We start from the raw sequence: 11,759 nt of genomic DNA, 5'->3' as shown, positions 1-11,759 counted from the left end.
CTTGGGGTCGGGCCTTGTCCCCCGTCCCTTGCCCGTCTCCTCCCGGGCTCAGGGCAGTGGTTTGCCTTTATGAATGCCCCGAAAGAGCCGCTTGTGAGGAGCCGGCCCTCCTGGCCTCTTCTCTAGGGTCTGTTTTCAGGTTGCCCGAGAGAGGAGGGCCGGCTTCATTTCTGCACATCTCTGTTGCCTCCTGGGTGGGTTGGGCTGGTTTGGGTGGCGTGGGGATGTGGTGTTGCGCTGCTGGATGTTGGCTGTTTTTTGTGCATCAATCATCTCTGTTCCTGCACGATGCTAGACAGGGAGGGAGGGGTTCCTGCTTGAGTTCTCTTGGTTGTGGGTCATGCGAGTGCGATCGGGACAGGTCGCTGATTTTGAGGTTGATTTGCACGTAGCTGTTGATGAGGGTTGCGGCGCGTTTCATCGACCCTTCAAAAGATGGCGCGTGCTGTTCTTTTCGGAGTAGCTTTGAGAGTGTTTCTACCTCCCCCATTGCCTCTTTAAAAAGGCCTGCTTTTGGGGTTTAAAATTAGGCCGTGCCCCTTTAATCATCCGTGTGCAACACACCCCAAAAAAATGTACGCGTTGCGTCCTGCCCTCACGCATATGACATGTGTTTGAAATACTGTGTGCTGTCCTTGCATCTCTTCTTAACTCTTTCTTTCCTCTGTTTTTGGTGCAAGTGACACGTGCATGTCGGTGCAAGTGATGCAGCTTCAGGAAAGCAGTGGCTATCAGGAGTGTTTGTATGTTTTGGTTTTTTTTAGTTAGCTTTTCCTGTTGTAGCAAGGGACATGGGTAGCTTAAGACCCCATACATAGTATATCCTCTATTGACAAAATTGGTTTGTTGAAGTAATGCTTCAACATGAAGTATATTTGTGTTTCAGAAGGAATAAAAGATCCTGGGTAAGAGTCTATCTTTCAATTTAGCAACCAGGACTCATAGTAGAGATGATATCTTTTATTAGAATTTTTTTTGCTAAAAATCTTATTGGTCTTTAATTGCAAGCTTTTTCGGGTGCCCAAAAGAATTTTTTTTTTTTTGCAAAAATCATGTTGGTTAGTAAAGGGTATCATCTCTACTATGAGTCCTGGTTGGTTTTTCCTCAGGACCAATATGACTAAAACCTGGATACTCTTCCAACTTAGAGAAGTCTTTGGTGTTAGGAAACACAACTTGTTGATCTCTCTTTCCCCTCTAGTTGTGTTGAGGTGACCATCTCATGTGGAATTTATCAACCGATGTTAGCTCGGCGGGTGAACAGGAGCGGAGTTGACTGAAGAGCAAAGTGAAGGAGAGGAAGCTTTATGGGTGAGTGAATTCAAGCTGCTTCTGCCTAAACATTTAATTTTTACATGTTCAAAAATAGAAGGTCTGAGTGCCTGTCTGTTTCAATTTCTTCATCAGCGATCTAGATGATGGGGTGGAAAGTAACCTGTTTAAATCCGCTGATGACACCAAAATTTGGGGGGAGGTGAGCACGCTAGCAGGGAGTGAGAGATTGCAGAAGGATCTGGATAGGTTACAGGGGTGGGCTAACAGGAACAGGATGCGTTTCAATACGGACAAGTGCAGGGTGCTGCACTTGGGCAGTAGGAACCAGCAGCACACTTACACAATGGGGAACTCCCTACTCGAGAGCACGGAGGCAGAAAGAGATCTTGGAGTCATTATTGACTCCAAGATGAACATGGGCCGACAATGCGAGGTCATGGTTGGCAGGGCTAACCGGACCTTGTCGTGCATCCACAGGTGCATCTCGAGTAGAGCCAAGGAGGTGATCCTCCCCCTCTACGCGACACTGGTCAGGCCACAGCTGGAGTATTGTGTCCAGTTCTGTGCGCCCCATTTCAAGAGGGATGTGGACAACATGGAGAGGGTCCAGAGGAGGGCCACCTGCATGATCCGGGGACAACAGGGCAGACCCTACAGTGAGAGACTGCGGGACCTGAACCTATTCAGCCTCCACAAGAGAAGGCTGAGGGGGGACCTGGTGACCGTCTATAAACTCACTAGGGGGGACCAGAAGGGTTTGGGGGAGACGCTGTTTCCCCTAGCGCCCGCTGGCATAACAAGGAGTAATGGGCACAAGTTGATGGAGAGGAGGTATAGATTGGACATCCACAAAAACTACTTCACAGTTAGGGCGGCTAGGAGCTGGAACCAACTTCCAAGGGAAGTGGTGCTGGCCGCTACCCTGGGGGTCTTTAAGAAGAGGCTGGATGCCTACCTGGCTGGACTCGTTTGAGTCCCATTTTTGTTTTGGGGTTTTGTTGTTCTCCCGCCCTGGCAGGGGGTCGGGCTAGAAGATCTACTAGGTCCCTTCCGACCCTAAATCTATGAAACTATGCCCGATTGGAAGCAAGCACCTCTCTCTTGGCTACTGGGTTACAAGTTATATCTTAAGATCGGGGCGTTTCTACCCAAAGCCTTGATTATCAAGGTAAATCACTCCTGTGGTATGCTGCTCATTTCAACATCAGACGAAATGCTCCTTTCCAGACAGAGGGGCTTTACTTTGAGTATCTTCTTTCAAAGGCTACAGGCTGCGCCACCAGACTGAAGTCATGTCAGGGAGGGTGCACCCTTTCTGCTGCAGCAAAAGTTTGAAAAGAAAAATTGTTAGAAGGTGAAGTGGTAAACTCTGATAGAAAAAATGCAGTGAGCTCTTTGATGTCGATTCAGATGGAACCATGGCTTTAAGACCCAAAATGTCTCGTGCTTTATTGTACTATATAGTGGGAGTCTGTGGAGCTTTTACCTGTTAAACATAAAACTACCTTTTATAGAATGGCAGTAGGTTTGGGTCATTTCACTCCTTACGATGCTTAATTTCTTTGTAATGGAGGAGCTCTAACAGCTTGTGACCAGAGATACAGAGTTAATCAATTCAGGGAGAAGCTAAGTTTCAGTCTCCAAAGAATTCCTTCTCAACACAAGGAAATCGACACAGAGTTTTCTCCTCTTTAACTCACAATCTGTCCTTTGGACCTCTACTGGATCCAAGAGAGAGTAAAATAGCAAGACAGAGTTATCTTCATGAGTGTTAGCTAACAATATTAGTCTAAATATGACCATGATCCTTTCATGAGGGAGCAAGAGGGCACGCGCACTCAGTCAGAGAGCACTGGAGCTAGGGTGGTGAAGGCAAACTTACAAATCTGAGCTGACCTTTCTGTTATAGCATAAATCATTTCAGTATTTTATGCCATAATTGGAAAGGTCAGGCACAAGCTGTTCAATTTTGACCTCAGTTATGTTTGCAGCTGCATTTCAGAGAACGTAGGGGGATAATTTTATGTAGGTTTGGTCGCAATTTGATTTCTTTCTTTGAGGTGCTTCTTGGGCATTATCCTGAAAGCATAGTATCAAGCTCTTTTCACCAGAAGATCTCAAAACGTGTTACAAAGGAGTTCATTGTCATTGTGGTTTTTGTGGAACAGGCTACTTTTTCCCTAAGATCCCCCAACAGACCAGTGCCACCTGGGAGTAAAGCCCTGAACTCCTGAGTCATAGTCCAGGACCCTGTCCACTCTTTTGCTGTGCTTCCCTGTGGCTTGGGATACGCCATGTTGGAGCTGTTTTTGTATGTTAGTAATTTCAGGATCAAGACCTATCATTTGATATCAGTGGTGTCATGTTCTGTGCTAGATGGGCCATTTTCAGCAATTGAAAGTGCTGAGCCATAGTTCTTTTTGGCTGTGCTTATCAGCAGTGAAAACTTGCACTTGCTCAGCTTTGTTCCCACTCTGTTCTTATGGGGAGCATTGCAGACTCCAGGATGGCAGTGTTTTACTGAGGAGATGAAATTCTCAAACTGTGTCCTCAGTGCCTTTTAAAGGGGATGAGGGGTGAAGGGAATGCTATTTGTATTTCTGTGTTGTTGTAAGCTTTCAAAACACTCTGTCATTGCAGAGATGTGACTTGGGCTGTGAGATTCACTAGTCTTTACAGGTTTCCCCTGCTTTTCCAGGATGCATTGGAGGCTTGTTTTTGGAGCTGGCCCTGGTACTGAGTGCTTCCTGTGACTGCAGATGAATCTCAAACATGGTTTCTTTTGATCAAAAAATGCACTGAACGGATGATTTCAGAGCCACATGTAGCAAACCAGGGCGGATTAGCGAACTTCCATCTAGAGTATGTACAGAATGCCAGTCACCTCACTGTGTTAGGTGCCAAGTAACTTCCGGCTGACATGTGATGCTAAGCTATGCAGGTCAGCCCTACACAGAGCCCTTGGGTTGGGCATATGAGGGGCCCCTGCTTTCTGTTTTTTCCGGTCTTTCTGCACTGTGTGATGCCTAGATACCAAGGTGACAAGCATCTTCAAAATACAGTATGTTGCTACAAAAATGAGTAGGCAAGAAATTATTTTAGGGATGAATGCTGTCTTTGTGCATTTGTGCTATTGATCCATGGCACAGCTTTAACATCCTAATGAAAAGCCTGTCTCTTTCCATCCTGCACGCATATCTGAGTAGCAGTCCCTGCTCATCGCTTTAGGAAGTGGCCTGCTTAAAAGAAGGCTGATGCCATTGGGGGGGGGGAGGGAGGCTGAAACTTGCTGTCAGTGAAGCACTGCCCTTTATGATGGTTATCTAGAATATATCAATTCCTCTTAGGGCCTACACTTGGGGTCTAATTTTGGCTCTGATAGCACTATTCTGGCACTGGGCTTTGGTTTCTCATCTGTAAAATGGAAGTACTACCTAGCCTTACCAGTGTTCTGTGAGGTTTCGCTAATATTTGCAAAGCCGTATACATTCCTTGCAGTGAAAAATGAGCAGTGTAAGTGCAGGATGTTATTATGATATCAGTGGCAATTCAGTCACTTCCACTTTCAAACTCAAGAGTTTGGGTTTTTTTTAGTCTTGTCACAGCCATGATTGTATTTATCTCTCTGACTTTTTAACTGCTGCGCCTTGCATGCTTTAATAATTGCTGTGTGTTATTTATCTCTTTTTGTCAAGTCTGTTACATTGACTAGTGATCATAATATTTGCATAGCGCCGTTCATTTTTGATGTATCCTGGTGCACTTTAAGAAGTGTATGCATATGATAGCGAGGAAGGACAGGCCCTTCAGGGGTGGAGCACCTCAGCCAGGCTGACTGTATGCTGCACAGCTTTGGTGGTGAGTTTTTTGGCTCCAGATCCTGGGCCAAAGCCTAGTCCATGAGGTTTAAACATCCCTGCAGAACAGGGGGTTTTAATTTGTACGATTCTCTTTAAAGCATGCCTGCACCACAAACTGCACAGAACTGAGCACATCTGCTGCAGAAAGATGAAGGGCTTAATTGACTGCCAGGATTCAAAGCTGTTGATCTAGGGCAGAGTTTCACAACCCATGGGTCGTGACCCAAAAGTGGGTCACGAGAATACGTGAAAGGGTCGTGGACAAACTACAAAAAAATGTGGGAAAGCACAGGTGGGTCCCCCCTTGCAAGTTGACAGCATTCCAGCCTGCAAGGGGCTCCTTGGGGCAATCGGCACTGGTGGAATGTGGCCAGGCAGCGAGACTGTGGCAGGGCAGAAGAGGGTGGCAGGAAGGTCTCAGCCTCATCCAGCAGGGGAAAGGGCAGAGGAGAGCTGTGTGGCTGGGCTGGTGGCAGCCTGAGCTCGCAGGGACAAGGTGACTGGAAGATGCTGCCCAGGGGGCAGGAGGGGCTAGGACCAGGCTGCCTGGCATGGCACAGGAGCCCCCCTCCTCCTTCCTCCAGTCCATGCCAGGCCAGATTCACTCCGCTGCCACCCACATGAGCCAGAGCTGCAGCAGCCACTGCACTCTGGCCCAGGTGGGACAGGGACAGCTGGGGACCACTCTGGCATGACTGGGGCAGGGACAGGAGGCTGTGGGTCGGCAAGTCAACCCCAGGATGGCCAGGGAGCAGGGGACTATGGGCCCTGCACTAGTAGAACCAGGGGAGTGTGGGTCGGGACCAGCCACGGACCTTTGCAGATAGGTCCCAGTCAGAAAACGGTTGAGAACCACTGATCTAGGGAGTCCGTAGGAAGTGCTTAATATGGAAGTTAAGATCACTAAGCAAGTCCTTGTAACTAGGGGTGGCAGGGGTACTGTCTTGAAGACTGTTTGGGAGTAAGGGCACTTGTGTTGGAGAAACAAAAAGGATACTGGTATTAATCTTCTCGTTGCTAATATATCTCTGGCCTTTTTTTTCTTGGCTATTTAAAGAAGTAGAATGAAGTCCACAGCTCTCTGCCGGAGAGAGTGGATTAACAGTGCATTCTTTGTTTTCTTTGTTGACTGTAGAAGTCCAAGAAGAAAACATGGATCAGCCCAGTGGAAGGAGTTTCATGCAAGTACTTTGTGAGAAATACAGTCCTGAGAACTTCCCGTATCGTCGTGGTCCTGGAATGGGGGTGCACGTGCCAGCAACGCCGCAGGGATCACCTATGAAAGGTAGGGTTTCAGGTCACTCTGAGCATGGAAAGTGTTGGGACCGAGTGCCTACATTCATCTGAATACAGAAATCCCACTGAATGGCTAAGCCAAACGATCACACTTGTGTTGTTGTGTGGTTTGTCATTAACAATAGAGTTTCTAGGCATGTTATGCTAGCACCCTGTGGGTGTTAATTCTCTGTTTTCTCATTTTCTGTAAGGAAATCCAGAGATGTACGTGAAGTTCTACTGTTCCAAAGCACATCCTTGTGCTAGGAGCCTAGGTACCAAAAGATTTGTATCTCTGTTTTTAAGGCCTTAACCGGAGCTGCGTCAATTTTGCAATCTCTAATCTTCCCACCCCCCCCCAAATCTGGGTTATAGGATTTTCTTTTCACTTTAGTCGTACAGTCTTGGTTTAAGAGGAGCCGCACCAGAGCCACCATACTGTTAACCCTGTTGGTTATCTCTAGTTGTAGTTCTAGTTTAAATTTCCATCAGGTCAACTTGTATCATAAACTAGCCCCAAGGAAGTGTGGGGGTACGCAGGGAAATTAGTTGGATGAAAATGATAAACAACAAGGTTTGACAAAAAGGGAGCAAAAGAGTTTAAGTTCAGTCAAGGACAAAATATACTGTGTGCTGTTCAGAATTAATCACAACAGAGGATCTCACAGATATTTTTGTTGTATCCTCTATTTAATACACTACACGCGTTTATAAACAGGGTTCCATCTTTATATTCTGGGTGTCCCTAAAATATAGTGTCTGCCACATATTCGAATCTCACATAATAGATTCAGAACTCACAAAATATTTCACTGTGTTCATGTTCCATCACTTATTAGCTTTTCACTTCATAGAATCGCTTGATTCTTAGAATTAAAATCTTAAATCGTATTCAGTGAATATAAGCTTTTTTTTCTTTTTTTCCCACCAGCCGTTAGAATCAAAGAGTCAAATGCAGTGAAGTACTGAAACTGCTGAGTTTCTTGATGAGATCGCGCACAGGCTTTTTACTTGTTCGCTTCACCGGTTATTAAAATAAAAAGTGCACTGCCTGACGTGATTCTCTCAATTGGCCGACTTGGTAATCTAAAAATACATCATAAATACTGAAAGTATAGCAGTATCATTTAATGTTAGCCACAATTAATGAAGCAGGAATCCAGAAATCTCATCATCCCCATCTTATAATTCCCTATCTTTACAATGCACCTTTTGTCATGAGGTGGTCAAATATGGCGAATAAAAATTTAAGTATTTTAAGGAAGATAATATCTTTTGTTGCATCGCATATCTTGACGTGCTTTACAAGGACATGTCAGAAAAATTATTTTGTACTTGGAAGTTGCAAGCTGTGTGATGCCTTCTGTCCATCCATGGAATTTCCATGTTGAAACAACTTCCTGCTATTAATCAAACATTCTTTAATTTTTATGTTGGAGTTTCTTCATTTAGCAAAATTAACCCGTGCATGTGTGTGCGCGCCCATTTCACTGCTTATAACATAGGCATGCAAATCTTTACCTGCATTACGACAATATTTTAAGGGTGTTCTGTCAGATCAGAAGCGAAGTCCCGGTGTAAGGTGGGTGAAACCAGTTACACTTTTATAAACTCTGTGATCTGTAGAATCGCTGCCACAATTATTTTTAATTTCAGTGGATTTTTTTTTTTTTTTTTAAATATTCCTTTGCATTTGCTAACTGAAATGTTTCGGCCTTGTAATAAGGCATGAAAGCCTAAAAGTAAACTGTATTAGACATGGAATTTAAGGCAAAATGATACTTACCAGTCTGCTATCATTGTCTGGGTTGAAAGAAATGCAAATAGCTGGTAGAATGTTTCAGATCCTTAAAATAAAAAACCTGAAGTGGTGTTTGTAGCAAAATGTATTATTTAGAATGTTTTATCTTTACTTTGGAATCCCTTTAATATGTAACCAGCACCTGGAAGATGTGAATTATTGAACTGCTTATTAATTCTTTCCCTTTGCTGGATTTCATATTTGTCTGGTTTGTGTGTTCTGAGACCTAGGGATGAACTTACCTAGCTAGGGAAAGCCAAGGCTGACTGAAAGGCATCTTGTTCCTCTGCCGTTTCAGATCGTCTCAACCTCCCAAGCATTCTAGTACTGAACAGCTGTGGAATCACCTGTGCAGGAGAGGAGAATGAAATTGCTGCCTTCTGTGCTCATGTGTCTGAGCTGGATCTTTCTGACAATAAACTCGAAGACTGGCATGAGGTAAAATGACTATGCATGTACCTTGCAGAGCAGTAATAACTTCTGCTCTTGCTGCTTGTACTACTTAAGTTTTATAAGACTCTTCTCAGTCCTTTCAGTGTTGGCAAACGCACCCATCTTCATCGGTTCAAGTTCACCTTCGAAGATTGTGTATTACTCTGTAGCTGTCAGAGTAAATAAGCTCGATGAACGTAACACGTTCAGGCACTTCACTTGGGGATTTGTAATCTCACCCTGTAGGTGGCAAATATTTTTTCCATCAGTGCAGAGTACTGACAATCAGGAGCGTAGTCAAGCGGTCTTGAGGGCAGGTAGTTTACGACCCCGGGGTTCTGCTCCCGGTAATGTTGTTTGATTTGGGTCACATTGTTTATCCTGTCTGTCTTCAGTTTTCCTGTCTTTGAAGCAGGATTAAGAATGCTCACCTATGTCGGGGGTTTTATGGAACTTCATTTAAGGCTGGTGAAGTACTGTGAGGTGCTTGGATGAAATTTGCTGTATAAATGCAATATGTTATTAGTGGAATAAATGCAGTACATTTAAGTGTCCTGTCCTCTCGCCAGCTCATGCTCTACTTTTATCCTACTGTTAACTACTGGAAATTGATAGGGAAAAGACCCAACATGAAACCTTAAGGGTGGTGGTTGTTGGGTTGGGGTTTTTTTTGTGGGGGGGGGTGGGTTAAGTCTCTTAATCCCCAGTTATTCTAACTTCCTGTTCCTTTAAACTAATGAATAGTGTCTTGCTGGAAGTCTTCTCCCTTCAGAACAGATGTTGCAAGGCCAGGGACAGCAGTAAAATCTTCCTTATCCAGCCTCCCCCTCAGCACTCACCGGAGGAGCCAGCTTTGTGGTCTCATCTCCATTGCCGTTCATCCTCTGAGGCTGCCAGCTAGAGTTGATTAGTGACAGTGGTGATGATAGTGCTATGATAACAGACATCTGTTTATTAGGAAGTAGGGTGAAACGAGTAGCTTGTGTTGCCTCCTAAAAGTCCACTAGATACTAGTTCACTGCTTCTTGACTCTGCTTCTTTTAGGCCTACAATATTATTAAAAGCCATGGTCAGTTGAGAGATGCACATATGCTCCCTGCCTGTTCTACTCTGCTTTCTGCTTCCTGTCCTGTGCTCCCTGCCACTGTGGTGCCAGTCTCCTCCCTGATCTGCTGCATGCTACAACATGCCACTTGTGGCATGCATGTTGCAGGTTCCCCCTGCCCCCAGGCTAACCAGTCCTTAAAACCCTTTGATGAAAACTAAGTACACTGTTCCAAAGCTTAACTATTCTTTTAATTAGAAATATCTACTATAATTTCCCCTGGTCGCAAATTAAGCCAACTACTTCTTGTTTTGCCTTTGACAGGCAGGGAGAACAATTTGGCACTGTCTTCTTTATAACACCCTTTCTTCCTCTAGTTGCTTGCAAAAGCAATTGCATTCCCCTCCATTTTCTCTTCTCTAAAGAAATCTGTTCTTTCAACTTCCCTTGTAGATTGTGTTTTCAGAATCCTTTACAGTTGTTTGTTGCTTTCCTCTGTGCTCTCTCCAATTTGTCTACATCTTTCTTCAAGTGTGGTGCCAGAAATGGTATGCTGTCCTCCAAATGAGGCCGTGCCAGTGCCAAGAAGAGCAGGATAATTACCTGCCATCTTATGCATGGCACTTCTGTTAAAATCTCCCAGAATCATATTTTGCCTCTTTTGCAACATCATTACATTGCTGTCTTCTGTCTGGTTTGCAGGCCATTATAACCCTCACATCATTTTCCGTAATACTGCTGCCTTGGCAGTTATTCTGCATTTGGTATTTGCACTTGATGTGTTCTTGCTAAATGTTGAACTTTGCACCTCTCTTTGTTGACTTTGGTTTTGCAGCTCTCGGATCCTTTTGCCAGTTTACCAAAATCATTTTGAATTCTGAGCATATTCTCTAAAGTGCCTGCCGCCTATCATCCCAGCCTGGTCTCGTCCCCAGATTTTATAATTCCATCATTCAAGTAGTTAAATAGAAACACTGAATAGGATTGAACCCCTGTGGGACCCTATTGGATTGGTTTGAGTCTCACAGCAACCCAATAACTGTTTTTGGAGCATGTCTATCGAATAGTTTTGTAGGCCTTTCTAGGAACTTGGTCTAGACCGTATTTCCCTAAGTAGCTTATGAGAATAGCCAGGCTTATGACAGTGCCCATGACAGTGACAGTCTTTCACTTCATCTGTTTCCCTTCATTTGCTAGGCCCATTGCCCTGTTGAAGAAGAAAATTAGATTGGTTTGACATGATTTGTTCTTGTCCTTCTCTTATCCCTTAGATGTTTACAAATTGACTGTTTCATCATTTGTTCCAATATCTCTATACATGTTGAAGGTATTTTAGACAAATACCTGCCTAGTCTTATGCCCTAAATCTATATTCTGCACCTTTCAGACATGTGTGTGTCTAGCTTCTCTGTCTTCCTAATCATTCACCCCTTACTCCCTACTGATATACTTCCAGGTGCACACCTGGTACATACCAACAGCACAGCTAGCCCCAAGCACTGTTACACGAATGTTCAGTTTTGATTCATAACCTTCCAGCTTCAGCACCATGTGTTTAAGAAAGATGTTTTCCTGGAGTAATGGAATCTAATAAGGAATTCATTGTGTGTACAATGAATTTCTATCAGTCTTTTATTTTGGGCTCATAGGGAGCAATGGAAAACTGAGCAATTGATCTGTATAACTACCATAAGCTCAGAGGCCATGCCTTTCCTTCTTTGCCCAGCGAATGGTATAGCAGCCTTTTGAGATGCTGGCTTCTCCTGTTTGCTGTTTTGTAGACTGGTGCTCAGGTGAATTTTATGACCTCTCCCAAGGGATCTGCTTTCCCTTATCAAGTTGTTCTAAGAGAATAATTAAATGAACTGTTGAGGTGAATGAGCAATTAGCCAATCAATCTAGATCAGTGAATAGCTGGAGTATGAATTACGGATAGTTATCAAGAAGCCCTATTTTTTTACCATATAATTTCTTTGGCACAGTCAGACTGGAGGGTCCCTTTAGGAGATGAAATTTTATTGCACAAGGTCTGATTACTTCCTGATACACTACCTTCCCTCTCTCTCTCTCT

The 11,759-nt window shown here is 44.2% G+C and overlaps 1 protein-coding gene and 1 long non-coding RNA gene across 5 annotated transcripts in view; one reads left to right on the top strand and one right to left on the bottom strand.

The window, feature by feature from the left end:
* TBCEL (tubulin folding cofactor E like) overlaps positions 1-11,759 on the top strand; it is a 34,552-nt gene that overhangs the window by 460 nt on the left and 22,333 nt on the right. For 2 of the 4 annotated variants that reach the window (XM_019510023.1, XM_019510014.1), the window contains exons 2-5: positions 1,202-1,311; positions 3,974-4,216; positions 6,271-6,420; positions 8,510-8,649. In XM_019510023.1, coding sequence (XP_019365568.1) covers positions 4,201-4,216; positions 6,271-6,420; positions 8,510-8,649 — 306 coding nt within the window. In that variant the 5' untranslated portion in view covers positions 1,202-1,311; positions 3,974-4,200. Of the gene's footprint in view, positions 1-1,201; positions 1,312-3,954; positions 4,217-6,270; positions 6,421-8,509; positions 8,650-11,759 lie in introns of all 4 variants that reach the window. The other 2 variants (XM_019510031.1, XM_019510039.1) reach the window with 2 other exon arrangements.
* The window catches only part of LOC109292556, a 16,332-nt gene continuing 8,485 nt past the window's right edge, over positions 3,913-11,759 (bottom strand). Inside the window, exons 3-4 of the long non-coding RNA XR_002096144.1 lie at positions 10,789-10,797; positions 3,913-3,923 (exon numbers count right to left, since the gene is read on the bottom strand). This is a non-coding gene — a long non-coding RNA (uncharacterized LOC109292556). The remainder of the gene's footprint in view (positions 3,924-10,788; positions 10,798-11,759) is intronic.

Source organism: Gavialis gangeticus, unplaced genomic scaffold (assembly GCF_001723915.1).
Source record: "Gavialis gangeticus isolate Ggan-Ray unplaced genomic scaffold, GavGan_comp1, whole genome shotgun sequence".
Classification (NCBI taxonomy): domain Eukaryota; kingdom Metazoa; phylum Chordata; order Crocodylia; family Gavialidae; genus Gavialis; species Gavialis gangeticus.
Note: the sequence above shows the minus strand (reverse complement) of the source record. Positions and strands in the feature narration are given on the sequence as shown.